At 49.5% G+C, this 26922-nt stretch overlaps 3 protein-coding genes across 10 annotated transcripts in view; all 3 read right to left on the bottom strand.

The window, feature by feature from the left end:
- tmem108 (transmembrane protein 108) overlaps window positions 1-9495 on the bottom strand; it is a 32937-nt gene extending 23442 nt beyond the window's left edge. Inside the window, exon 1 of one of the 2 annotated variants that reach the window (XM_067251412.1) lies at window positions 9199-9495. The gene's annotated coding sequence lies outside the window, so the exon portion shown is untranslated. Of the gene's footprint in view, window positions 1-6314; window positions 6438-9198 lie in introns of those variants that run through there. The other variant, XM_067251413.1, reaches the window with a different exon arrangement.
- Window positions 9496-10950: 1455 nt separating this feature from the next.
- topbp1 (DNA topoisomerase II binding protein 1) lies at window positions 10951-21136 on the bottom strand. 3 transcript variants are annotated; one of them, XM_067252165.1, is made up of 30 exons: window positions 20781-21136; window positions 20557-20650; window positions 20332-20466; window positions 19987-20130; window positions 19624-19805; window positions 19214-19407; window positions 18894-19076; window positions 18498-18664; window positions 18193-18356; window positions 17816-18069; window positions 17468-17667; window positions 17231-17335; window positions 16907-17079; window positions 16538-16749; window positions 16209-16348; window positions 15961-16137; window positions 15695-15883; window positions 15485-15606; window positions 15244-15367; window positions 14893-15054; window positions 14677-14785; window positions 14376-14571; window positions 14037-14275; window positions 13714-13847; window positions 13399-13513; window positions 13065-13228; window positions 12604-12732; window positions 12284-12373; window positions 12028-12189; window positions 10951-11210 (listed from the first exon to the last, which is right to left on the bottom strand). In XM_067252165.1, the coding sequence occupies exons 2-30, from the start codon at window positions 20641-20643 to the stop codon at window positions 11070-11072; spliced, it is 4593 nt and encodes a 1530-aa protein (XP_067108266.1). In that variant the 5' UTR covers window positions 20644-20650; window positions 20781-21136; the 3' UTR covers window positions 10951-11069. The 3 variants fall into 3 exon arrangements, with proteins under 3 accessions (XP_067108266.1, XP_067108265.1, XP_067108264.1); XM_067252164.1 differs by having other exon boundaries at window positions 18876-19076; XM_067252163.1 differs by having other exon boundaries at window positions 14037-14305; window positions 18876-19076.
- Window positions 21137-21527: 391 nt separating this feature from the next.
- The window catches only part of LOC136957558 (dnaJ homolog subfamily C member 13), a 28013-nt gene continuing 22618 nt past the window's right edge, over window positions 21528-26922 (bottom strand). For 4 of the 5 annotated variants that reach the window (XM_067251581.1, XM_067251579.1, XM_067251578.1 and 1 more), the window contains 12 exons: window positions 26634-26725; window positions 26311-26410; window positions 26152-26226; window positions 25894-26006; window positions 25469-25638; window positions 25327-25369; window positions 25071-25244; window positions 24728-24907; window positions 24365-24505; window positions 23939-24082; window positions 23743-23842; window positions 21528-22828 (listed from right to left, as the gene is read on the bottom strand). In XM_067251581.1, the coding sequence (XP_067107682.1) occupies window positions 22731-22828; window positions 23743-23842; window positions 23939-24082; window positions 24365-24505; window positions 24728-24907; window positions 25071-25244; window positions 25327-25369; window positions 25469-25638; window positions 25894-26006; window positions 26152-26226; window positions 26311-26410; window positions 26634-26725 (1430 nt within the window). In that variant the 3' untranslated portion in view covers window positions 21528-22730. Of the gene's footprint in view, window positions 22829-23407; window positions 23490-23742; window positions 23843-23938; window positions 24083-24364; window positions 24506-24727; window positions 24908-25070; window positions 25245-25326; window positions 25370-25468; window positions 25639-25893; window positions 26007-26151; window positions 26227-26310; window positions 26411-26633; window positions 26726-26922 lie in introns of those variants that run through there. The other variant, XM_067251580.1, reaches the window with a different exon arrangement.

Below are 26922 nucleotides of genomic sequence, written 5' to 3' on the forward strand. Positions count from 1 at the left end.
GATACTCTGGCTGCAACAGTAGATAAAGCACAACCTTAGACAACAGCAACCCAGCGGTCACCCTGTTCAGTCTGCAGATCCTGAGTAAGTCTGTCTGACTGACTGTGGCAGTTTGCGATAGACCTGCCCTGGGAGTCATTCTGCAGCTCAGGAGGGAGGTGCTGGGGAACCAGAGCTGACCTTTCCCAGCAGCGTCTGAAGGACAGCCGTGATTACAGCCCCGGTGACTGAAGCAGGACCTCGGGCCTTAAGAGAAGGCCTGAGTAGGCTGTTATGAGAGTCAGGGGGAGACAGGAGCCAGGGAGAGAAAGCAAACAGACAGCTTCTCCGTCCTACCTCACGGCTGAGTGGTGGCTGTGTCCCCAGCTCTCTACCTCACCACGACTTAAGCCCCCTTCTTGGTATGTCACAGTGGTAACGAAGAAGAAAAGCAGAAGCCATAGTAGATGGTGCCAACCGACACAAAAACACATCTCTATTTCTAACCAGCATGGGGTGGCCAATTATCTCAGAGGAAAGCCTTTGAAGTAAAAAAGGCAGGAGACACGATGATGCTCCCATCAAAGCCCTGTCTTTCCATGAGTTCTACCCGGCAACAGCGATGGAGATTCCTGCCCTAATGTCGGCGTTCTCATCAAGGCCCTGCAGTAATTACACCCCGGCTCTGAGAGTGGCGTTGGGCCTAGGTGTGTGGAGACCTGGCGCTGGCTTCAGTACTGTGTCGCCCTCTGAAAGGGTGAAGGCTGTACCCAGTGAACACACACGGCTCATACTGTGGGTGAGAGGCGCTCCTCTGTTCTGACAAGAGCCGTGGTTATGAAGAGGCAGGAGACTGGAGTACTGTCAACCCCCGCTGCATCCATCAAGCGGCTAACACGGGCGCTTATCTGGAGAATAATGAAGCAATCAACGCTCGCGCTCAAGCACGCTAATTATCAACACGCTGGCCTGGTCGCCTGGGACAACCGACGTCTTGGTTAGGGTGCGTGTGTGTTTGTCGATATAAAAAGCTCGCGTGTTTGTGGCAGTGTGTGCAAATATGCGTGCGTGTGTGTTTGTGAGTTGGAAGTATCATAGCCACCAACCTGTGGCACCAACCTTTTCTTGACAGGAGATGGAGTGTTGGATATACCTGTGCTATCCCTCATGGGTGAGTACATGAATAGGTAAACAGACACAGGGGTGTGGTCGGCCCTGGTGGATGACTGGAGACGAGAGCAGAGCTTGCTGGCTAGGAAACAACATGATTGATCACAACGGTAGTACAACGGTACTTAGGAATGGTTCGCTTGACCCGATGTTAGTTCCCTCAAGGATCACAATGACTCTTGCTCAGAGACTTGTTGCTCTTGTGGTTAGTGGTAACTGATTTAAAATTGTTTGTACTCGCTGTGATATATTGTTTATTATTGTTGCTTGTCTTTTTTTTTTTTCACAGGTACACTTACAGTTCATGTTGTTTAATTGTAACTTGTTTAACTACATGCTCTTATGGTTCTTCCCTTTGGCACTTACTTTGGTTGTTCACAATGTGTGCTTCATGTTTTGGCTACTCGCAATGTTTTGTGGCTATCTCGTTGTTATGATCAGTGACCTATGCACTTTGTAAAGCTCTCTCTTGGAAGTCGCTTTGGATAAAAGCGTCTGCTAAATGAATAAATGTAAATGTAAATCACACACACACACACACAGACAGACTATAAAGCTAGCCATAAACTGGTTTCAAACCAGGCAAAAATGAGCTGAATATGTTGACCCTCTCCCCCCTCCCAGGTTTCCACCCCACTCTCAGAAGCATCATGCCTGTTCAAGCGTACAGAGGAACATATAATACTAGATATGAAAGTTTTGTTGGTTGCAGTTAAAAACCTTAGTTCTGGAGAGGCCAACATTATGTGTTGTAGAAAGCATCCAGACCCGTGATGGATGGCGGTGGCGAGGACACGAAACACGCCTAGCGAGGGAGGGACCGTGCCAGGCTGAATGAATGTCAATGGCATTCCTCTGGTCTGTTTATGGAGGTGTTAGTTAAATGTCAAACGCCCGACCTGGGGAGCGTCTCCCGGCTGAGGAGCGAACGGGTGAAAGCCTGCAGGAGTCTCTCGCTCGCTCTCTCTTTCTTCTCCTCCTTTATCACTTGCTCCGCCGAGCTGTTGTGTGTGGGACAATGAGTCGGGATGATCAGCAGCATCTATTATTAGCAGAAGAGTGAAGAATGAGGGGAGCGAGCGAGAGAGAGCGAGAAAGAGAGAGAGAGAGAGGGAGAGAGAGGGAGCGAGAGAGGGGGTGGGAGAGGGAGTGAGCGAGCGAAGGGGAGAGAGAGAGCCCCTGGCAGACGTCGGAGGGAGCCATACTGACATTATTTTAAGAGTTGCTGTGGTGACGGTTTCTAGAGGCGATGACTGCAGCACAGCAGACAACAAAACGGTGTGTGTGTGTGTGAAAGAGATGGAACACTTCTAGTAGTCAGAAGTGCATCACCTCTATCATCACACACACAATTATTGCTTACGCAAAGCAGAACACCCCCCAAAAAACAAACAAACAAGGGGGCACACACACAATAAGTCCAGTCGTGAAAGCATGTTTGACTGAATATACTGCAACAAACTGCAGTGTTTTTACAAAGAGTCCCGTATCCCAACCACTTTATATGATTTATGTGCGACTTGATTGACGAGCCAAACGCCAAGTCATCTCTTCTCCCCTGGCCTCACTGGCTCAAGGAGACTGTTGGAGGAGAAGGAGATGTGTGTCCAGGGGCTACAAGAGGCTGGCTCAGTATCAGGGAGCTGCATCTAGAATGCTGCCCCAACACACAGCCAATCAGGGGAGTGACTACAGAACACAGGGCCAATGGTGGAAGGGAACACCGCCAATCAGGGGAAGAGAACACAGAACACATGGAGGACGGCGGGCCCGGCTCCAGAGACACGTAACCCATAACTCAAGCGTTGAGCTCTGGGCCAGATCACCACAGCAGTGAGAGAGGGTGAAGGACACCTCAAAGTAAAGCTACTTCCTGTATGCTGAGATTGAGCCCAGCCAAGAGAGCTATTCAATATTCTGGAGATTAGACCACCAACTTTATGAAAGAGTAGCACGCTTTGAGCAGTTTTGGTGTGTGTGTGTGTGTCTGAGTGTCCACTCCAGCATCCCCATACATCCCTTCAATGATGCCACTGTCTCCATGGTGACACTGCTAGTTTAGCTAGACCCCCCACACTCACACCACCACCCTTGTCACATACTCATTCACACACGCATACTCAAGGCAAAATCACACACACTCGTGCAGTGTGTGTGTTCCAACCCCCCCCCCCTCCCCTCTCCTTTATTCATGATCGTCAGCAGCTCTGTATATGGAAATTAATTTGCGGTGCCGACGCCTCGCTCCATCTTATTCAATATTTAATGCCGTCTCAGATTACCAGACAGTTCCACTTCTACCTCCAGGGACCAAGAACTCTTAGTGGAGAGAGGGGCGGGGGGGAAGGAGGAAGAGAGAGAGAGAGAGAGAGAGAGAGAGAGAGAGAGAGTGTGTGTGTGTGTGAGGGAGAGAGAGAGAGAGAGCAAGATAAGAAATACAGAGAGAGATAGAGGAAAGGGGGAGAGAGAGATGGAGAGAGAGAGAGAGGAGTAAAAAAGACAGAACCATATGAAGTACTCCTTAATTGGTGATGAGATGCACCAATAGTCTCCTATATTAAGACACAATGTTTTCCCAAGAGTGGCTAATTTGGTGATTAGGGCAAATTAACAGTTACAGTGACACCGTGGGGTGAAGCTGAGACCAGCTCAACATCCTTTCTCTTAACTATGAAAGAGCACCTACCAACCAATTCAGACCTCAGAGCTCCAAACCTTTCCAGCACCATCTTCTGCATTTCACTCTTTCCCCATCTATCTCTCTTTCTGGCATTGACCAGCTGCTGAAGATCTTCCATATCATCGTTTTCCTGTTCCTGTCTGAGACACTCCACGGATACCTCAAGTGACCCTGACAAAGAAGGGTGGGTCTCTGGCTCGCAGTTTCTGTATATAATGGACATCAGCAAGGCCTCACTCTACTCAACCAATCAATCAGTTAAGCCAGCAGCCATGAAATGAGTCATATGCAGCAGAGGCAGGACCGGCAGGAAGAGACACACTCGGTCTGGATGGAGAGCGGAGGGTTTATGAACCAAAACGTTGGGAGTTGGCACACTAATGAATGGGACCAAAGACAGAGATGTGCTTTACAGACTGCTCTGTCTTCATGCAAAACTGTTGGTCGAGAGGGTTTAATAAACCCAAGAACAGGGGGTCGGAGGGGGAAGAGAGAGGGGGGGTTCCCTCAAGTAATGAGGGGAGGATGGTGGGTTTGGAAGAGAAAATCTGTGATTTGAAGAAGAGAGAAGGTTCTAACTGAGAGGGGGTGGGGGCAGAGCTGGGGCAAGGGGGGCAAATCTCCCAAACGTTCCCCATTAGTGATTAACCGGTGACAGTGACATGGGAGCCCACTAAGGTCTCCCCTGGGTCTCCACAGCATATGGTGCCTGTCTGAGGGGACTGGGGGACAAAGGTTTGGGCTTAACTGTTGAGATTTACTCAAAAATATGGCACAACACAATGGCCTACATTTAGATGATTTTCAATACATGTTCTGGCGATGTATGTATTTTTTTTATCGCCCCGATGGATTTAATCAATCAATGAACTCCTCAAAATCCCCTCAAGAACGAGATACAGTAGTGACATGAGTCACCAGAACTCAGTATTAATTCTGGTTGAACAGAGAGTATCAAAGAAGTTGCCTAGGAAACTGAATAGCACAAGCTCACCCTTCACAAAAACACATCAGAGAGCTCCACTTTGAGAGGCGAGGTTGGTGATTTGCTAGCTTGTTAGCAAGGGTCACAACCTGTCAGCCATTAATGCAGGTTGAGTCCAACAACCCCAGCTTCTACCCCATCCCCTGCCTCAGTCAAAGCCCCCGCTCTCAATAGGTTGACACCTGTCATCATTGTTCCTCTCCATCACATGACCCTAAGCGGATGCCCCCCCAATACTTCCCCCTCTCTTCCTCTTGTCCTCCTACTCTTCCTTCTTTGGCTCATAATCCTATTAGGCTCATTCAGCAGCAGGACATAAAAAGCGCTGATTGATCTTAAACAGGAGCCCTCGCAGTCTCCTCTATCCACTGGAATCTCTTCCTCAGTTTCTGAGTCTCTTTCCATCCCCAGGGACTACATGACCCAGTCTAACCAAGCCTTTTACAGTTCATTCAGGTATCATATCTGACATAACTTAGAGGACAATGTTTTAAAAGCTTTCAATCAACTGGGAAACAAAAGACTTGGAGAGATCTGGTCGAGAATGCAGACATTTTGAATAAAAAGCAACCACCAGGAGGATAAAGCCTAATGTTAAGCTCTACCTTATGACATTCCTTGTACAAAGGGTACCAGAGATTTGCAAACCCCAAACCCTTAAGGGGATTGAGCTGTGCTTCTGGGAATGGCCGTGTGTCTCTCTGCTCACGGACAGATATAAGACTCAACTGTCTACATAAAAACCAAAAATAAGGCCTAGTCAACAGATAAACAACAATAAAGTAGGCCTTCATTTAACCAATCGCCATTATGAAACTTTGATTACTAAACTCATTCTGTGACACAGGTTTCAGTCTTCTGAAACATTACATGAAAGTCTAGACAACCATCATCATCTCTTACTCAACAGTCTTATGGGCTTGAGTAGCTGGCTCGCTAGAGTAACCCTCCCAGCACGCTCAGATCCTCCAAATAATACTGGTTCAACACAGAGCTGGGCTAAGGATCATCTAAGAGTTTCCCGTTAAGCAGGTTAATAAACTTCCAAGCCCTGAAAGCTGCTTGTTTTGCTGTGTTTTGGGGACAGGCAGACTGGGCTTAGATTACGAAAAATATTGAAAAGGAGCTCCGGCTCTGCAATCTGCTAATAAAGAACCTGTTTAATCCTCCTGCTTACGGTAAGAGTGCTTCCCCACCAGGCCCACACTGAGTAAAGGACATACCTGCAAAAAACCCTCTACATTCCCATCTACAGAGGATTAAGGACCAGTGGGACTGTACAAAGAGGGTTGGGGGTCAAGAGAGGGCCCTTCTCCCATGAGCCCATTGGCACAGAGGTTACCAGGACGTCAGTGGGTGGAGTCACAGATCAGATTGGCGTGGCTGCAGATTAGGAATGTCAGGAATTTCTCCCCCAGTAAGCAGGCCCGGTCGTCCTGACGCCCCACCGGACCACCGTTCTTATCTCCCCGTGCACATCGAGCCCCCCCACACACTCACACTTTGATCACCATAATGGTCAGTTATCCGTTTGCAGCACTTTCCTGACCCCCTCCTCGTCTCTCTCTGCCACCCCCGGAGCCACTGCTGGGATTAGGAGCAGCTGGGGCCAGGGCTTGTTTTTGTTGGTGCTGGTGGTAAAGCCGGTGGTTCTGCTTGACTGGCACTTTGGGCTCTTTTCTCACTGATGGAATTATCAGAGAGGAGGGGGGATTTTTTTTATTTTTTCTGAAAAGCAGAGAAAAAGATACATTTTTACAGCACCAATTCCTGTAGTTGCTGTGGGAACCCTCACCTCTTTGGGGTTTGAATGGAAATACATTTTCAAAGCAGCTGAGTGGGGGCGCCGGCAGGGTGTTCGCTAATGCCTTCTGGCATTTCGAAAAATGACAGGAGTAGAAACAGCGATGGCTGTTTGTTCTTCATGCCCCTGCTTCTGTTCTGTTTTCACTCAGGTGGGTTTTCATCCTCCCTGGGGAAGGTTCTAAGTCCATCCAGCCTAAGCACATACTGTAAAGTGAGCAGGGGCGGTATTTACCCACACGGGCAAATTCCAGCTCTCACTGCTGTACCATTCTCTACCAGTCATGAGGTCACTTATGAGCCCCGGTGTCCCAGTCCTGCATTCCAACACTGTCCCATGCTTGACCCTTGTCTGTCCTGCAATGTGTCCTGAAACTGTGACTCACAGTCAGGTCAAACTTGGATGTGGTTCTTAAATCTTGGCAGTGCTGCTGGGTGTTGTCCACCCATCATTTTCTTGTTCTTTACATCTTATTTTGTTATTTTAAGTAAATTAGCTTCAAAAAGCACTAAAATAACCAATCCACACACCCATAGATCCTATTATGTAACAACCACTGTTCCCATAGCTTGCCTTTCAGCATCTCCACAGTTCAGGCACCAGATGTTCCTTTTTCCTGGAACATCCCAGATAACTTTGTTTGGGGAGGCGTGGTGTTTTTGGTGGGAAAGTTGATACTTTCTGTGTGTTTTGCTTCCAACCAGTGACATCAACTTCTCCTCAAACGTTTGATAAGCCAGAATGGAAAAGTCCACCTGCAGCTCAGTCACTCAAAAGCCTCTTCTTCTGACAGAAGACAGATAATCCTCTAAGTTGGCGTGCGTGACAGTCAATACCAGGCAGTCGATACACATTCTCCGAGCACTGGCCTCCATCAGGCTGGTCACGTCAGAGAAGATGAGGAAGACTTGACCAGCTTAACCCACAAATCTGTCAGATGGAAGGCCTGGCAACCTCTGTGTGTGACCCCTACAGTTAGACAACCACAACACTGAAATCAATCTAAATCAGTCCTATAGTACATCTATTAACATAACCCATAAGAGTTAGGTTAAATTGAGTTTGTATTGAACACAAGGGGGAATACATATGGGTGTCTAACTTTGACCTTTCCCTTTGACAGTTTGATTCCCATTTCCAGATGACTGTCTCTGATCATCTTCTGTAAACAGAAATAGATCAGCCCTTTTACAACATAATCGGTTTTCTTCCCTGAGCCGTTGGACTGTCTCCAAGCCTCTTGTCCCCAACTCAAGACATCCTAAATAGATCGATCATGTGTTCTGTGTCTTGTATGTTCTCCTGTTTCTTTAGAGAACCCCAGCGGGTGCTCCGGCCCTGAGGAAGCTGTCAGGCACACATGTCAATGCCCCTCGCTGACCCTCCCCCCGTCTCCCGCCATTGTACACACAGCAGTGGAGAATTGTCTCTGGAACAAAGAGGGGGTAGGGGTGGGGGGGTCTGGGGAGAAACGGCAGACCAAACATTCCACTCACAATGGAGAGAATGACCGGCTGGTTCTATTACTATGCACTTAGTATGCTCTTTACCACCAAGCCGTCTACACGAATGCAAAGCACAAGTTCTCAGGAGAAGAATGGGTCTATAGTGATTCCTGACTTGGAGAAGATGCGGCCTCTCTTTTTAAGAGAGTAAACCTTACTATCCGCTTTGTTCCAGCCTGTTACTAGAGATAGAGGAAAAAACCACCTTTAAGGACAGCATGGTATAAACATTCTGCTTTACTACCTTGTTGTCTTCTACACTGGCAACCCCTTACCTATTTGAACCAAGGATAATAACAGTTTTTGAAAATCGAGTAAGGGCCTAATGTTCTACAAAGAAAAATGTAGCACATTAATTCACATTGGAGAAGCGAAATATTATATGATACCCTTTAGTTATTAAACAATAAGGGTATTATTATTACACGTTCCCAACAGTAACCCCTCTCTGTCTTCTCTAGTTGTGTTACCTCAATTCAGTAAAATCATACAAGGCACATTTAACTTAACAACCAACATACATGTGAAGTTGTAAGTGATATCTTCAACCTCTTGTCAACATTCATTGGGACTGAAACGTTCTCCGTGAGAGGCACAACTCAGATGACTCCGCTTTTCTCAGCGTTTATCAATACGAGGTTTACCACAAACGTCAATTAATACCTTGACGACGGGCAGATCAATGACTGAGGGGCATAACGTTCGTTGAGTTCGGTTTATCAACCCATTCCTCAGCCATGTTTAATGTAAACACTGACATGGTTATCCATGACAGCTGTCAACAACAAAGAATGCCCCAAGTTTCACATGAATAGATGAGAACCTTCAGTCAAGTAGCCCTATCCAAAACACTCGCGCGCAAAAAGAAAACTGTACTGCAGCTGTTCTCATAGCGAAATATGTAGCACTCAGCCTTGGTTCACAGAAACGCACTCCGTGTGAGCTAAGCAGTCCGGCGTAATACTAGACAGCATTGGGCATATTTATATAAAGAATAAACTCCAAATAATGTAGGGATGCGATAAACACACCATATTGGAAAGGATGGGGTTAATCAATGACAGAATCTGCTTACCTACTACACAAGGTGCGTCGTCAGTTCGGGTACTTCGCGTATCCGAGAGAAATGAACCCAGACTACAGAAAGCCGCTGTGTCACCGCTCTTCCTCACGCTAGCCGCACGCACATGTTGCCATCAGACAGACAATGTCACATGAGCTTCATGTTCTATCCGATGCAGCTCCAACTATGTGTTCCAGCTACCCCAGTGGCTTTAGTCAAGTCCCCTGGGAAACTACAGTTAGCTGAAGCGCTGCACAATAGGAGGACGGCGGGGAGCCACCCCTAAAATCGGTTTGGAATTCTCTGGTTATGCTCGTTGTCGTGGAGATGAGACCATTACATTTGCGAAGTCCTGCTTGCAACAGGCTTGGTAGTGAGCACTGGCATCGTATGTGATCACAGAGAGGTGCGCTAGAGGCGCGCAAAGGGAGAGAGAGAAAGGGGGGGATGTCTGTGCCACCCAAGCGCGGAAAGCACTGAGTGATTTTCGTGGCAAATGTACGTACGGATGTGGAATTTTAATGAGGACACACTACTGCAACAGCAGGCACATTTTTTGTGTGTCCTGACTCAGATTAGAGGCGAGGTTTCCCGGGGCTCCGTCGGATTAGCATTAATTGTCCCGCTAAGAAAACAGGGCCGCCTGTAGGTCACTCACAAGTCTGAACAATAAAGGGATTAAACAATCATTACAAATGAGGATACCATCATGCACTAGTGTTGAATAAAACACATTATTTTTGTTTTACAGGTTATGCCATGTAACGTAAACTATGAGTGGTCTATCTCAAGTGCACAAACATATTTACACTTATCGTCGCTTTCCAATCCTCACCACAACATCGTTGTCAGCACTAATGTCCCTGTGTATGTTTTGGGCCAAGGGTAGAGGGTGCGAGGGTGGGTAGCTGTAATCCAACGTCCTTATCATTACAACCAGGCACAGAATCTGGGATGGATGAATAATTGGACATCCCTTTTATGAGACTTGTTCTGCTTTACAGCCAAACAAAATATAAACACCATGCTGAAAAAATAGGCAGTTGGGAGCAAAAACAATAAGGGGGACACCTCATTGGAATGCTACCCATAGAAGCTCCACTGAACATGGCCTGCGAGATAATGTCACCAAGTGCTATGTGATGTATCATTGTCAGGAAATGCTGGTAACTCGTCTGGCCTGAGCTACACCACAACACCCTCATGGGGTTTTAAAAGCATCATCCATCCCTCCATCCCCCTCTTCTCTCCTCCACAGGGAAGCCGTTCTCCTCGCCTTCCTAATCCCGTTGCCTTCTAACGGCAGCTGAATCCAGGGAGAGACTGTTGGGTGGCTCAGCGACCCGGAGGTTAAACCCCTTACCCATCCATATGGGCACCATGGATGCCGAATCCCCTCACCAGCCAGCCAGCCAGCCAGCCAGCCAGCCTGGCACAGCTTCACACAAGGAGAGGGACCACCACTCTCTGGGTAAACAAAACCTGGCATTTCAAGAGAGGGCGCTCTGCCGGCATACACAGCGGACGATGAACACTGATCATTGAAAGTGGACGAAATGTCTTCTTCCCCAATGAACTTCTTAGATTATGTGGGAGGTTATTCTTCATTGCGATAACGCTTTGTTTGCAGTGAATGTGTGTGTACCAACTGAAGTAGCCAACTGGTTTGGGATCAATGACCCGAGTCACAATAGTGCTCTCTTTAGGACAACAGATTTTCATTGACTCTTGCCAGAGAGAGCAAGAAAAACGATCATGTTCCAAATAATTTTATTTTCTTACAATCATAATAATACTTATTTACAGAGACAAGTTACTAAGACACTGCTAAAATGGCAATACCTATAGTCGGTGACAAGGAGAAGACAGTTCGGAGGTTCATTTCATTTGAGGCGGCTCTTCTTGAGCCTGGAGGAGTCTCCTGATGCCTTGCGCTTGCGGCCGGGAGTGGCTCCTCTCTCTGGGTCCGGGGCCTGGGCAGAGGCCCCAGGCAGGAAGTACAGCTCTACAGGAGGAGAGGGCTCCTGGACCAAATAACACCACACAGGTGAGAAAGGCCTAAGTAGGTTTGAACATTATATTCCATATAGTTAATTTAAATACGCAACTTTTTCGTCCCCCACAACATTTTACACACAAAAATATATGCACGTGGCTTCACTGCATTTCTCTATAGTTTTAAGCATTGAGACCAAGAAACTTCTGCTTTATAAAATATTAAAATGAAGAAAAACCAAAACCCAATGGCGCATAAACAAGGGCCTGCTCCAGCCATACTAACCTGCATCAGGTAGTCTGCTATGTACTCTGCCCATACTAACCTGCATCAGGTAGTCTGCTATGTACTCTGCCCATACTAACCTGCATCAGGTAGTCTGCTATGTACTCTGCCCATACTAACCTGCATCAGGTAGTCTGCTATGTACTCTGCCCATACTAACCTGCATCAGGTAGTCTGCTATGTACTCTGCCCATACTAACCTGCATCAGGTAGTCTGCTATGTACTCTGCCCATACTAACCTGCATCAGGTAGTCTGCTATGTACTCTGCCCATACTAACCTGCATCAGGTAGTCTGCTATGTACTCTGCCCATACTAACCTGCATCAGGTAGTCTGCTATGTACTCTGCCCATACTAACCTGCATCAGGTAGTCTGCTATGTACTCTGCCCATACTAACCTGCATCAGGTAGTCTGCTATGTACTCTGCCCATACTAACCTGCATCAGGTAGTCTGCTATGTACTCTGCCCATACTAACCTGCATCAGGTAGTCTGCTATGTACTCTGCCCATACTAACCTGCATCAGGTAGTCTGCTATGTACTCTGCCCATACTAACCTGCATCAGGTAGTCTGCTATGTACTCTGCCTTTAGGCACTGGACTCCCATGGAGGCTGCCTCGGACAAGTCCACCATGAAGTCTCCTGGTTTCAGCATGCTGAAGTCTGCAAACAGGTGTGTGGTGCTGCTGTAGAGGGCTGGGGAGGCACTGGGCAGCACCTGGAGACAGGGGGATGAGGTGAGGGTTACCCAGTCTTAAGATGTAGATAGACACAAGCGTTAGGTGGGAGTTAGGAGAGTAAAAAAGCCCTACCTTGGCTCCTCCAGACTGCAGCAGTCTTCTGAATCCAGCTTCTCTGTTCTGGTCGATGTTCAGCATGACGGTCCAGCCACTGAACGCCCCCTGGTGGTAGTCACATGTAATCACAGTTACATGGGGCACCGGGCAATGATGGAGCTCTTCAATCGCAATGTGAATGGGCTATGAGAGGGACTGTGTGTGTGTGTGTGTGTATGTGCATGAGGGACTGTCATAGTGAGTGAATGACTCAACGCATGAGAATGAGTGACTGTATTGATGTGTAAGGACAAACGTGTGTGTCTGAGCTTAACTGTGTATGAAAGGGTGTGTACCTCTGTGCCAGTGCGGTGTTGCAGGCTCCTCCTCCAGCGCAGGCCAGCCAGCGCCAACCTCCTCTGCTGGGAGGTGACGGAGGGAAGAGCCTCCAGTATGGAACTGCTGCCCCACTCATACGCCTCCTCCTGGAACACACACAGCCCATCTGTGACCATTCATCCATACATCTATAGAGTTATACATCTATAAACCGCTGATCCAAACAACGTTACATGCGAATGCACGTCCTCGGGTCCTGAGCAATACAAAAGCACTCTGTTCTCTAAATAATCAAGCCACAAACACTAACGCACAAACTGACAGATTCCTGCCTTTCTAGTTAGATATTAATATTGTCCGCATTGCATGCCTGGTGTGTGTGTGTCCTTCTGACACACACACACACCTGGATGAAGGGTCCTCCTGACACACACACACACACCTGGATGAAGGGTCCTCCTGACACACACACACACACCTGGATGAAGTGGCCTACGGAGCGGCAGGCCTCCAGGTAGGAGCGATGTAGAATCCACTTTCCTGCGGCCATGGCTGCCAGATACTTCTCATTCCTCAGGGGGCTCCCCACGATGATGTGAGAACAGCTGGGGTCAAAACACTGCTTGTCTAGGACCACCCCACCTGCAGAACACACACACACACACAGTCAGAGAGACTGAGGGAGAAGTACCAGGAATGAGACAGAGAAAGTGAAAATTGGAAAGAGAGAAAAAGCAAGATAGTGAGAGAGAGGTGGAGAAACATAGCAACAGAGAGACATAGCAACAGTGAGAGTCCGGCCTCAGACTCACCCAGCTCCTCTATGAGGTGACAGTAGTCGATGCGTTCCTGGGGGTTGAGGCAGGACAGCTGGAACCTGGGGGGCTCCTTCTCCCCTGACCTCTCCTCCTCCTCCTCCTCTGTCTGCTGGGATGGAGGGAACAACCTTTCACCATTAACATATCACGGAAGGAAACTCACCATGGGGAGCTGCAGTGAAAGGTTATGTGTGTGTGTGTGTCGGAGAGAGAGGAAGTGTTGTTGGAGACAGTGTGTTTGTCTGTAAGAGCAGGAGAGAGGTGTGGGTCTGAGAAAGAAAGAGTGTGTGCATGCGAGTGTGTTCTCACCTGTGGTTCAGGTGGCACGGGGGGGTTAGCGAGGGGGAAGGCCAGACTGGGGGCTTTAGGAGTGAGGATCTGCTCCTCCACTGGGAGAGTCTTGACCCCCAGACCCATCTGCTGCTCTATGACATCACAGGCCACTGGGGAGGGCATAACAGGAAGAGATGACATCACATGAGGCGGCTTCACCTTGCAGTAACAAATGTCAACATGCAAACTAGGTTATGTCTTTATAAAAGTTCTAAAACCCTGAGGCTATAAAGCTTTGACATTGTAATTTTTTTAAATGTAAATATGTTAAGTCTCATCTCAACCATCCTTCTTCTCACCCATTTCCACCAGCTCTGAGTCCGTCATGGAGTCTCTGAGCTGGGGGTGGTTGTCTGTGGAGGCGACGGGCGGCGCCGGGGGCAGGGCCAGGGGCTCTGAGTGCTGAGAGGGGCTACCGGGCCACTGCATGTTGTCAGCCAGCCTGGCTCTCTCCTCGCGGGCCGTGGGGTCATCCCAGACGATCTGCTCGCTCTGGGAGGGCTCCGTGTTCAGGTCCATGATGGCCTCCCTGCTCATCCTGGGGACACAGGCAGGAGGACAGGCACACCTGTCAGACTGACGCAGACATTAGAACATGCCAGGGGATGGGGGGGGGGGGGGGTGGTTTGCCCTCTTACCTGAGGGCCTCCAGGGTGCGCAGGCTCCCACTGCGCCCCGCCCGGTCCGGAGTGTGGGGGCGGGAGTCGCCCCCCCCGGAGCCCAGCCTGGTCAGCCTGGCGGAGGAGCGCCGCCCGGTGGTCAGCTTGGTGGCTGACATGATGGCCTGCAGCTGCCTGTGCAGGGTCTCCCTCATCTCCAGAGTCTCAGACAGGTCTGGGGGGGGGGGGGGAGAGGAGGAGGGGGGAAAGAGGAGGAGGGGGGTGAGTCTGCGGGTGCTGTGTGTATGAGAGTGTGTGTTTGTGTGTGTGTGTGACAGACCTGTCTTCTCAGTGTTCTCCTGCACCTGATGTCCATCAGGCTCTCCATCACTGAGGCGGTGGGAGGTGGAGGGCTGTCCTTCATCACGGTGTTCAGGATCAGCACCAGCCTAAGGACATGAAATAGGAGAGGAGAAATAAAGAGCCATACACAAAGATGACAAGGAAGGGAGAAAGACAGACTTTCCAGAAGCTAGTCTGTGTGGGTGAGACTCACCCTGCAGTCTGAGGCCTCTGTGAGGAACCTGCCCAGGGAGAGGGGGGCCCCCGGGGGGGATCTCTGGGTGCAGTCTGGGGCCTGGCTGAGCGTCAGGCTCATCTTGGGGTTGTAGGTGAAGGGATAGAGGGACTCAGACACATGCTTCTGCTGCTCAGCACACTGGAGACACACACACACAAGCAGTTAGTGCCATCTGTACAACTAGAGAACAAGATCACTGTATAAATAGATGACCAGTAGTGCTCACATAGTCTAATAGCTTAGCAGCTTCTAAAGCCAGAGACAATATTCATGAGCATACATAGTTGGACATAAACAGCACTGTGAATGTGTGTGTAAGGAACGTACAGCCAGGAGCCAGTGCTGGGAGACCACATGCAGCCCTCTCTCCTTCACCCCCCGGTACTCTCGTGTGTTATCTCCTACTCGACCCTGGTAGATGTAGTGTGTCACAGTGTCGTCACAGGACCACCTGGAAACACACACACACACAGGTGATACATTCACAGACAATGTCAAGTAGCTATTGAATCGTAGCAGGAAGTGAGCCAGCCGTGATGTGAACCAGCAGAGGGGAAGTTTGGTGTACCTGAAGTCTGCTCCCAGAGAGGCAGCGATGGCGTTGAGCTCTCCCTGCTTCTTGCTCAGTTTCTTCCCCACACACACCACCACCCCAGCCAGGGGAGCAGCAGGGGAGTCCTTCTCTGGGGCCTGGACACACACACACACACCACATGTTAAAATGCAAAATTGAACAGGCTATGCTTGTTTGTTGGGAAGTGTGTGAGTGTGTTCATACCTCAGCCTCAGGCCCCATGTTGAGCTGAGGGCTGGCTGTGAGCGCCTGCAGGTCTGAGGAGGCGTGGCCACGGGTGCTGTTCACCAGCGCCACCTGACGGTTCCTGTTGACTATGTCTGTCAGGGGCGTCTCCGCCCTCTCCCCAGCCTGGGACCGCCCCCCCGGGGTCTCCAACGTCGCCAACGCATCCTGAGACAAAGAGACAAGCGTTTGTAGCGCGTCTAGAGCAGTCAGTCGACATTTGTTCTAGTCTTTTCTATTCTGACCTTGATGTTGAAGGAGGGTCTGAAGAGCTGGTCTCTGCTGAGAAAGCGAGAGGGCGTGTCCAGCTTGAGGGGGGTCTCTATCTGAGGGGGGGCTCTCTTGCTGCCCACCCCCCCATCCTGACCGGGGGTGCTGGCCTCCATCTTGGGGTTCAGCTGGTCCAACGCTGACTGGAACACCTTATCACACACACAGTGTTGGCCAACACTTCATGGTCCACCAGAATCTATCAAATTAACCGACAACACACCTTGCTCTGGAAGCGGCCCAAGTCCAGAGGGGTGATGGCTTTCCCGCTCTGCGGACCCAGCAGGGCGATCTCAGGGGAGGCCTGAGGAGGGGGCATGGGGGTCTTCTGGGAGCCCCCCACGAAACTCTCCTCCTCTCTCTCTGTGGAGGGACATGAACAACGTCACACAGTCAGAAAGAGACTAGCCCCACAGGTGTTCTTCATCAGTCTGAATATGCATCAACAATGTACGATAGAGAAATGACAAGGCTAAATGAAAGCCTTAGGGACTGGGCTGTATTCTGTTGGAGCCAGGCTGGGAAGGGCTGATGAGCCAGCGTGCTCCCTACCTGGTGAAGGGGGCAGGTCCACCAGGAAGCGGCCCTCCTCGGCCCGCCGGCCTGTCCGGGCTGACTCCAGGACCCAGCGCAGGGTGACGGCGGGCAGGCCCCACTTCTGGGCCGCCTGGTACTTGGAGCCCTCGGGGGTCTGGAGAACCAGGTGGGTGCTGGCCAGCATGCCCTTCCTTGGGTTGGCCATGCGCACAAAGTAGTCCTGCACACTATGGGAGGAGAGGGGGGGAGGGAAGGAAGGAGGACATAGGAAAGAAACAGAGAACATAAACAAAATGACCTGAAAATGACCCTCACAGAAGAATGTGTGCCTAAATAAGACAGATGCTGTGGGAGTGGGTGTGTGTGTGTGTGTGTGTGTGTTACCTGGCTCCAAGGTGCCTGGCCAGCTCGATCAGGGACTCCCTCTCTGCTCCAGTGAACTGACTGACAGAGAGGACACAGTCTCTGAGAGGAGAGTGCCCCTCCAGGACTGGGACAGGGGTGAACAGAGGGTGGGAGGACAGGTCCAGCACACACTGCTGCTCCACACACATAGCCTGTAGGAGAGACAAAGACACACACATTATTCCCAATAAATAGCCAACAGTAAAACTATTCCAAGAATGTATCTTGTGAGAGGCAAGTTGCTAGAAAATAACTGATTTACAAAATGTTATGATTTCCATCTCTGTGCTGTGAGTATCTTACCAGCCAGGTATCCGTGACAACCTCTTCCACCGTAGCCTCCACCTCACAGCCCAGCAGGGGGACCACAGCATAATCTGCCACTGCCCGCGTGCGGCCCACCAGAACCTGAGATTAGGACTAGATTAGAACAGCTTCATTCTACACCAGGGTGGAAACGTATCTGTGAGTTCACACATCACACACATCCCTGTCACTGTAAACACAAAATGTCTTCACCACCCTAATCATCATCAGTACCTTCCCTGCGTTGTCCACCAACAGGGAGGACAGCTCAGTTTCTGCGTCCGGCTCAAAGCCCACCAGAAGGAACCTCTTTCCAGCAAACAGGCCGGCCTCACTGGCCTCCTGCATGGTAGAGTCTGCCCCAGCGCCAGCCACGGAGGTCCGGCCGGGCCCCCACGGCTCTGGTTCTGGAGCTGCTGGGGGGGGCATCTCCACTGGAGGTTGGAAGACAAGAGGAGAAAGAACGGAAGCCATTAGTCAGCTGTAGAAATAGGGTCTGTCTGGTTTTATTGAGTATGGTCTCATGTTTTCAAATGACAATTAGAAAAGAGAGAGATGGATCTCTCGAGAGATGGTTCTCACCCACTGTCGGGTCATCATCCAGGTACTGAGAGAGCATGTCCTCCTCTGCCCTCTGGTGCCTGGGGGTGGGGGGGCTGGGGGCCAGGGGGGCAGCTGAAGAGGAGCTGGGGCGGGGGGCAGGGGTGCGGGGGGCAGGCATGGCCAGCGTGGGCGTGGCAGGTGGCAGACAGGAGGGGTGGAAGTAGGACTCCTCAGGCAGCAGGCTGCCTCTGGAGAAGCTGTCTAGTAGCCACTGTACCGTCACCACATGAGGCCTGGAGAACAACACACACACATAACGTATAATCCAAAGAATTCTTTAAATAAGCATGATATCATAATTGGAAAAACCTAGAATTTGTGGCCTTCAAATCATCATCATCATCATGACCTCTGACCTGTGCGTGGCCTTGTCAAGGAAGGCTGTGGCCTCTGCGTCCAGGTCTCCCATGACGATGTGTGTGAGGCCGTCGCAGGGCTGGTTGAAACGCAGGCCTCCGGCAGCACTGACCAGCCGTCTCAGCTTCTCGAGCCTCTTCCCTGGCTGGCCACACAGGAAGATCTGCACACAGAGACCACACTCACACACAACCCCACCAGAGCCCTTTCACCCTGACCTTGTACGGACGGACCGTTTATAAACAAGACCTCATACGGGCGTGACAGAACAGAGATGTGTGGTGAGGAGAGATGCGAGGTGGACCTTGCAGCCGTCCAGCAGATCGTCTGAGGGGCAGGTGCTGAGGTCCAGGGTGTCCAGGGGGTCTGGCAGGTCCAGGCGGCTCACCGTCGCGTTGGTGAGGGCCGTGTCGTTGACCGTCAGGCTGCTGTTCACAGAGATGTGGCTCAGCCCCAGAAGAGATGGACCCTCTGCATGACAACAACAACAAATCAGACCAACACATGGAAACACAGGTGGAACAACAAACTAAAGGATCACAAGCAGAGGCCATCAGACAGCGCTGAAACACACTTTACAACATATGAATATGCAACCGCATATGACGTTCTCTTTTGAAGAAGAGACCTGTTAAGGTTGGATATCAGGGGAAACTCGAGAAGTGCAGACTAACAAAATGACCTTTGTGGTGCAGCTCACCGTCCCTCTTCCTGCTGGCACCGGTGGGGGTGGAGGTCTGGGGCTTGCTGGACTTGGCTGTGGCTGAGCGCTCCACATTGTACCTGCTCTCATCCTGACAGAAGCCCTTCTCTATGCTGTCAAACAGCCAGTGGAGAGACACGCAGAACACGTTCCACTTCCGGGCACACTCATACTTTGGGCCTGGACATGGACACACACTTTGGAACTTAGGGGCAGATGTGACAGAGCCATGAGGCTGTGAAACCGTTGACGAGTTTAAGAGACAAGAAACTGTAATGTTGATATGAAAACGAGGGGTATGTCAGTTGTTCAGTTACCGGAGGGCTCGCTGACGATGAGGTGTGTGCACTCGTTCATCTTGAGCTGGCCGGTGTAGCTGCCTCCGTGCTCCTGGCAGAGGCGCTGCACCTCCTTGCGCTCCACGGTGGAGAGGCCGGTCACACACACAGTGCAGCCCTGCAGCACTGGGCAGCGGTACTCCTCATCCGGCAGCTCTGTGTACCGGAACAGGCTGGGGAGGGGGTGGACGGGTGGAGGAGGAAGGAAGAGTGAATGTGTGAGTGACGGAGAGGGAGGGGTAGAGCAACATTCTGACATACAGCTACACACAAATTCAGGCCAACTCAAGTCGATCGTGTATTAGCCCAGAAAATGCTATCCAAAAGTATCCATTCATACAAGAACAATTGTTAAAGTAAAACATGGAAAGAAGAGCGAGTGAGCCCACCTGTCCTGGGACTTTTCCCAGCAGTCTCTGACCCAGCAGGGCAGCAGGATGGGCTTGCCCAGGCTGGCCGCCACCAGGTACTTCTTGCTGCCAACCTCTCCGGCGACCAGGTGGGTCACAGACACATTGAGGTCCCGGTAGAAGTGCCCTCCCATCAGCTGAAGCAGGTTCATCACGTCCGTCTGTGGACGGGTACACACGGTCAACGCAGAAACACGGGACACATTATGGACACACACATGGTCCAACGGAGACAGCGACCCACAGAGACACAAAATGATCACAGGATAGAGAATCGTGTCACTCATCTATATAATCTCTCTGAAACATTGTGGATGTGAAATCGGTGTTCTGTGGACTGACCCTGGCATCCTTGTCCAGACTGGTGCAGGAGATGGTGACGTCAGCCATGGCCATGTTGTAGATGGGCTGCTCTGCTTTGGGGACACATCTATGCTGCTGCAGACAGTACAGCACCACCAGAGGACTCACCACTCTACAGCCCAGCTACAGAGGACACAGGGAGGGAAGGGGTGTTACCATAATCTTTTGTCTTTTGTACATATTCATGTCAATTCATATTTTGAAATGTGGGTATTGTCTTGTCCCTGCAGTAGAAGTTAGACAGAGACAAAATGTAGGAAACAGTGATGTAGCAGCAAAACCTGGGAACATCAATTTAGTCATAACTACAGTAACCATAAAGACCTTCTTGCAGTGGAGGAAGGCCGGCGTGAAAAAACTGCTAAAGACAAACAGAGACTTGTCGTTGTGGTCCATCTGCAGGGCAGTCTTCTCATCTATGGTTTTCAGATATTTCTCCGACTGCAACTCCATGATAGCCTGTATCATAACATGACACTTCAGTTATGTAGTCATGGACATGACAGCGTCCAGCTGTACGGTTCAGAACATAGTACCAGTGAAATTTACCTCATAGGCCTTAGCAGCAAAGCCCGTCTTTTTGCCATTTGTTTCAACAAACTTCACCACGTATTGCTCTTTGTCTCCTTTCGACATGCTGAACCTGCGTAAAGGCAAACACCAACGATTCTTTACGTGACGACTGTTGGCTACTAATCTTGCCGACTTTCATCTCTCTACCTAGCTAGCATGCTAGAGCTAGCTAGCTATATAGGAAAGTTAAGTCTTCTTACCTCCGTGTCAAGCCTTTAATTTAAGTAATTGTCAGTATTCTTTAATAATAAAAATGAATTCGCCAAAGGACTGGGGAAGAGTTTGAATGGCTATATAAAACGGCAAGTGTCACGAGATTAAGAAACACCATGGGCTCTCGACGATAGAGCGCCCGTGCCCTTAGAACTTTACAGTTCTGATTCCGAAGGTTTACCCCGATTACTAGATACCATTAAACATACATCATCTGACATATTGATCTGCACCACTTCATAGGAAGTCAAAATAAAGGTGGCTAAACTGAGCTAATCTCAAGTGAGCTGTTATCATAAAACAAAGCTAGTTAAAGTTGCCGAGTGTTTTGAGGGTTGCATTGTTGTTGTTGTGATTCGCGCCAATCGTAATCAGATTCAGACGGAAGTGGGACCTGTTATCGACGTGTAGCCCTCCCTGTTGCCTGCACAAAAATGTTTATTTTTATTCAGGCAATGCTACGGAGCCTTAAGCTATACTTCGACAGTACTTTATACACGCTATTTAAACTACACGCTATGGCCAGAAACAGTCTTTGTAGAAGTATTGTCACATTATATACCAGCTTTTAAAGCTGTATCAGTCTATTACCTGTAAGAAGTTGTCAGTTGAGAAGATGAACATAATTCCTCCTTGTAAGCCTCAAACTTGATGGAAGCTTCAGACATGTACAAATGCAAAAGAACAACACTGTGGGTTCCCTTTTATTCTTAAAATTGTATGTACAAGTGCGACTGATTCATTTTTTTAATGTACATTCAATATAGAAAGTTTATATACGTCATATTACATTGAACATTTCACAATTGCACTAGTCTTTCACATAGATGTATAATCAGTCAGTATCATCATTCCTCAAGTCTTAGCAGAAGCTCATTTCAGTTGGTAAAGGCCGTTATTGACTTATAAATATTCTAGTGCTTTTTGCATTCTGGGGAAGGAAAATAACACAGAGATTAAGATTTTGTTGGTAGAGGCAGAGAGGAGAAAAGCCTTCATTGGGAGTAAGTACAGTGGAATAGTGGACAGGGCCATGATCATGATGAGGTACAGAGAACAGGGCCTTGGAGGACAGAGCACACAAGCCAACTTCACGTGATTGTGAAGGACGGGTAGGACTTATCGCCAGCTCCTGCCTGAACGTTCTCACTCGGGTTCCTTGAGCGAACAGGTGCAGGATGACAATACATCAAGATTTGGTGAAAATTCTCAGATCAGTTGATAAACTTTTGCATGTGACACTCTCAAAACAACATTATAAAATTAGGAAATATCCCATTGAAGTGAACAGGAACAAAGTACTGGAGGTCCTGTTAGAATGAGATGACGCAGTCTTGGTCTTGTGGTCACATATAGTCAGGCCAGACACCCTTCAAGGGTGTGTGTGTGTGTGTGTGTGTGTGTGTGAGATCAAGTAAGGTTAGACAGGGCACGGTGAAGAAAAATGAGAACAGAATGGAGGATAGACCGGGCCAACTGGACTCATCCTTTTCAGTCCCCCATTGAGTGTTTTTTCCTCCCACAAAAGAAAATCAAGAGTAAAAAATATATTTATACAAAAGTAAACTATTCTCATCTCATTGGAAGAATCAAAAAGAAGCACAAATTTTAACAAAAAAATAACAAGGGTTTGTTCAATAAAACAATCAAAAAGTGTTTACGAAGACCGTGAGTGCTGGAAGGAGAGTGACAGTTGGAGGGTATGGCAGACACAGTGGGAACAGTCAAGCTATAGTGATAACCCACTCACCCACTCTCCCACTCTCTCTTCTCTCATTCCTTCCTCCCTCTCTCCCTCTCTCTTCCACCCTCCTTCCCTCCCTCTCTCTCTCCTCCCATCAGGGAGCTGAGCAGTCCTCTCAGAGCTGCAGCGTTGGAGCTGCAGGGCATTCTGGGAGCCTGAGTTCATCATCAGTCAATATCTGTCTGTCCATTCATCAGCCCAGGTCTCCAATGTCGTTGTCTACAGGGGGTGGGATGCTGGATATCACGGTGGCCCCCGTTCCTGCTGTAAGGTAGCCTGCTACTCCTGGCCCTGCAGGACAGAGGAGGAGGGGTGAGGGTGGGAGGTAGCACAAGGTTTACCACAGAAAACCACATGGGATTATTAGTAGTATTATGTTTGTACTTTTATATGTGTTATCCTCTGGTAGTGATGTGTGTCTAATAATTTCCTGGATGGAAATAAATCAAACGTATCAAAATTTACATTTGGATAACTAATATTTAGCCTCAAAGCCAGTCAAAGAGACATGATATGGTACTAGAGATCTCAGGTTGTGCTACGCTATGAGACCTATGAGTTTTATGAAATGTATGCAAAGGATGGTGTGGATGTTTAGGGATTGATATGGTATAATACATGGTCACTGTTGAGTTGTGAGGTTAGATTGTTATCTAATCAAAGACCGCCTCTTTATTGGGCTCTCACCCCCTATGCAGAGATCATCCTTCTCTTACCTGTCCCGGAAAGATGGAGAGGTGGATACAAGAGAGAGACAGAAAGTGGAGGAAATGCGTGACGGTAGGAAGTTATGGGAAGAAAGAGTGCCGGGAATGAAGGTGGGAGTGAGCGAGGACAAAGTCTACCTGCGTCAGAGCAAGAGAGAGGAGGGCTGGAAGTGACCCTTCCAATAGCTCCTAGAGGCCACTCCGCAAGGGGCTACTGGCTGCCATGAGAGAAGGAGTGGACACACCTGAGGGGGAGGAGGAGGAGGAGGAGAGGAGGAGGAGAAATAGAAGTATTGATAGGAGGAGGAAGAAGAGACGGGTGGGAGCAGAATTCCAAGAGGAGGGAGAGGAAAGGGGAGGCAAGGTATAAGGGAGGAAGCAAAACCAGTGAGTGCGAGCCACAAGCGCTGCCGAGGGGAAGCATAGGAGCAGAAGGATTCAGATCCAGCTTAGAGCGTGCCTTCAAAATACAGACAAGGGCCATCCGCAGCGTCATACCTGTCAGGTACCCTGCGGTCTGGGAATCGGAGATGAAGAGGTCGTGTTTCTGGTCTTTGAAGGCACTCCACACCGTGGACCTAGACAGGATCTCATTCACCTTCAACACACAGGAAGATGTCTCAGCCACCCAAGTATTAGACGGTATTAGAACAGTAATACCCCCCAGGTCTTGGGAAGCGCCGAGTCTGTTTACCTGTTCTCCGTACTGCAGGCTGCGCGTCATGGACTTGAGAGCCTTGACGATCTGGGCCTTGGTGGCGGAGGGGTTGTCCAGGGTCTCCAGACCGATCCCTTCCAGCAGCCGTAGGAGGTATGGCACCAACTCCACCCTCAGAGCCTGGTGGAGCACATCACACACTGGGTTTCAACTCCCTCAGAGGTGGTCAGCAATGTTGGCCCAAAATGTTTGTATACACTCAACTGTATTTATCACTGTGAGAGAAACATTCTCTTTACACACTGTGTTCATTTGGTATGAATACATTTAGTAAGCACTGTACTGCATACGATCCAGTAAGTACAGAGCTAGCATTGATAGTTCATATATGGGTGTTAAAGAACATCTTGATACAGTTCACTGGCCATGTTCTCTTAGTAGGTGTGTAGAGGAGAGCTGTACCTGAGCCACTAGGTCAGTCTGCTCCTTCTGGAACATGCGGTTGAGGGCCTCGCAGGCCAGGCCTGCCATGTCCGCTCGCACCTTCATCCCACTCATCAGGGGCCCGATGGTCTCCAGGGAGGCCATGGAGCGCACACACAGCTGCAGATATACACACACACACACATTATATTCTTTCCCCTCTGAATTATGGATAATTACTCTCACTTTGAAGTGGGTTAAAGTTAAAAGATATCTATATTTTCCAAAAGGCATCTCACTGCTGAACCACCTAGCCTACAGCTTCCATGCCGGACATGATCAGATTTGAGCTTTCGATATGATTTTAAAACGTGTGTGTGTGTGTGTACAAGCACTGCTCACCTCGTTGTCGGAGAGGACGTGGATGAGTCTAATGGAGCTCTTGGGCACGGCGTTGTTCTTGTGGTTGAGGGCAGCCAGGACGCGGGGCAAGTGACCCAGAGGAGGGACTTGGTCTGCCAACTGGCACTGGGTGCTGAACAGGCACACCGCTGCCGTGGTAACCGTTTCTAGGGCCTCACCCTGTCATTAGGGAGGCAGGGGATGGAGAGTTAAGAATTAACAAGCAGTGAAGTTATTCTGAGGTCCAGAACCAAATGAACACGATGTGTAAATAGCTAGGTCTTTTAGGTAGTTGTATAGGATGTGGGATGGTGTAGGATGCTGGGGGAGTACGTGTTCTCACATTGGGGTTGTTCTTCTCCAGCAGCTCAGTCAGGATCTCCAGGAGGGACACCAGGAACTCCCTGGGTTTACGCAGCACCCAGCCCGGCTGGGCGATGAAGATACGCAGGAAGACTCCGCCCACGGCGAGCTCGCCCTGCCCCGCCCCGTACGCCACCGTGAAGTCCTCTGGTAGCTAAACACAATTGTGACCTGGTTAGCCCCAAACATTAAAAGGACATCATCACTTGCTTTGGCGTGTTCACTGTTGAACTTACTCTCCAGTTGACGTCTGGGTTGTCCTTCTGCTGCTTAAAGTGTCTGCAGAGGATGAGAGAACCAGACTTTAGATAGGAAGAGTAACAGGAAGTGGCAGAAACAGGAAGAGGTAGCGAGACAGGAAGAGGAAGTGATCCGTACTCGAGCATCATCTCGCGGACGGTGGTGGAGACGGTCTCTCGGGAGCCATCGTTCCAGATGAGCTCGGGGTTCTCGTGCGTCCCCTCGAAGATGTGCACGGCCGCCTCGGCGTTGTCGCGCATGGCGTCCATGAACACACCGGGCAGGAAGCGGATCAGAGTCAGACGCACCTGGCAGAGGAAGAGAGAGATGAGGAGAAAGGTGAGGGGGGGGAGGGGGTGAGGAGAAAGTGAGGGGGAAAGAGAGGGAAGACAAAAGGACGACACCACAGTGATATTAGAACCAGTCTTCATTATTTCCTGGGCTATTTACTCCACTGAGCTATAACGTTGCTGTAAGCTGGGCTCCATTGCAAGAGACCGCATTCGCACAAGACTTGATGAATGAAGGTTGGAGGGTTGTGTGCAGCCTGCGTCCAGACCCACCTTTGGTCCCACCAGCTTGTCTGAGGTCATCTTGGAGAAGAGCTCTGCTGTCTGGGAGCGCACCTGGGGGTGGGTGGAGTTACAGAAGAGGTCCAGCAGGTAGATCAATGCACCTGGAGGGGTCAGGGGTCACCGAGGGGGGGACGTAGGTCAGTGAGGTTAGAAAATCATGACAGACAAAAGGTTAAACTGTAGCATAAGCTAATGACTAAAAAAGTTACAATTTTCAGTCCACACATACAGTTCACAGAATGTTACCTTTGGCCATGGCTTCTTTGACTATCTTGGTGTTGGAGGTCAAAGCATATAGTGTTTCCAACACAAGTTGTCTGCCTGGAGGAATTAGACAATCAAGACACGTGAGACACCAGCCTAAAACAGCACATTTCAAGTGTGTGTGTGTGTGTGTGTTCTTACTGGAAGGCAGAGAGTGCAGTAGCACCAACAGGTTGGACAGAACGAGTGACTCTGCAATGTTGCTCACACATTCCTGGTTGGACGTTACAGTGTTTATAACCTGAGGAGAAGAACGAACAACTTCAGACACTAAAACACCGGCCTTGTAGTAGTAGTAGTGAATATACCTCAAACATGGTCTAGACATCCATATATTTCACTAGCCAAAGGCTAGTAGGCAAGCTTATAACTTGTATTTGGACAGAAACTTGTGTGACCGAGTGAGGCAGACAGACTAGGTGTGTGTGTGCGCGTGGGGGGGGGGGAGAAGGGGCCTGAAGTACCTCGAGAGCGAGCTGCTGAACCTTCCCAGCTCCGTGAACACGCAGCAAGGAGAAGAGAAGCTTGAAATGGCCGATACACTCCGTCTCTGAACCTGGGGTCACACAGAGAACATAGCCGCATCAGAGACAAGAAAAGCACCGCAAACTCTGGACAAGACACACGAAATGCATTCAAATAGTGAGTCGCATGATCCAAGACATGCTGAGGTGGAGGTCAGCTTAGTGGGTAGTAAGCACTACTTTGCAACTTTATCTACTCCTGCCCTTGTGGGTATCTCTGACCTAATCC

This window comes from Osmerus mordax, chromosome 15 (assembly GCF_038355195.1).
Source record: "Osmerus mordax isolate fOsmMor3 chromosome 15, fOsmMor3.pri, whole genome shotgun sequence".
In the NCBI taxonomy this organism is placed as follows: Eukaryota; Metazoa; Chordata; class Actinopteri; order Osmeriformes; family Osmeridae; genus Osmerus; species Osmerus mordax.

Coding starts and splice junctions, on each gene's coding strand:
- topbp1 (XM_067252163.1), bottom strand. CDS start 20,643: ATGTCGAAAGGAGACAAAGAGCAATACGTGGTGAAGTTTGTTGAAACA. Junction 17,668..17,815: donor GGATGATGACCCGACAGTGG/GTGAGAACCATC, acceptor TCCAACCTCCAG/TGGAGATGCCCCCCCCAGCA. Junction 12,374..12,603: donor AACACCGCACTGGCACAGAG/GTACACACCCTT, acceptor GACTACCACCAG/GGGGCGTTCAGTGGCTGGAC.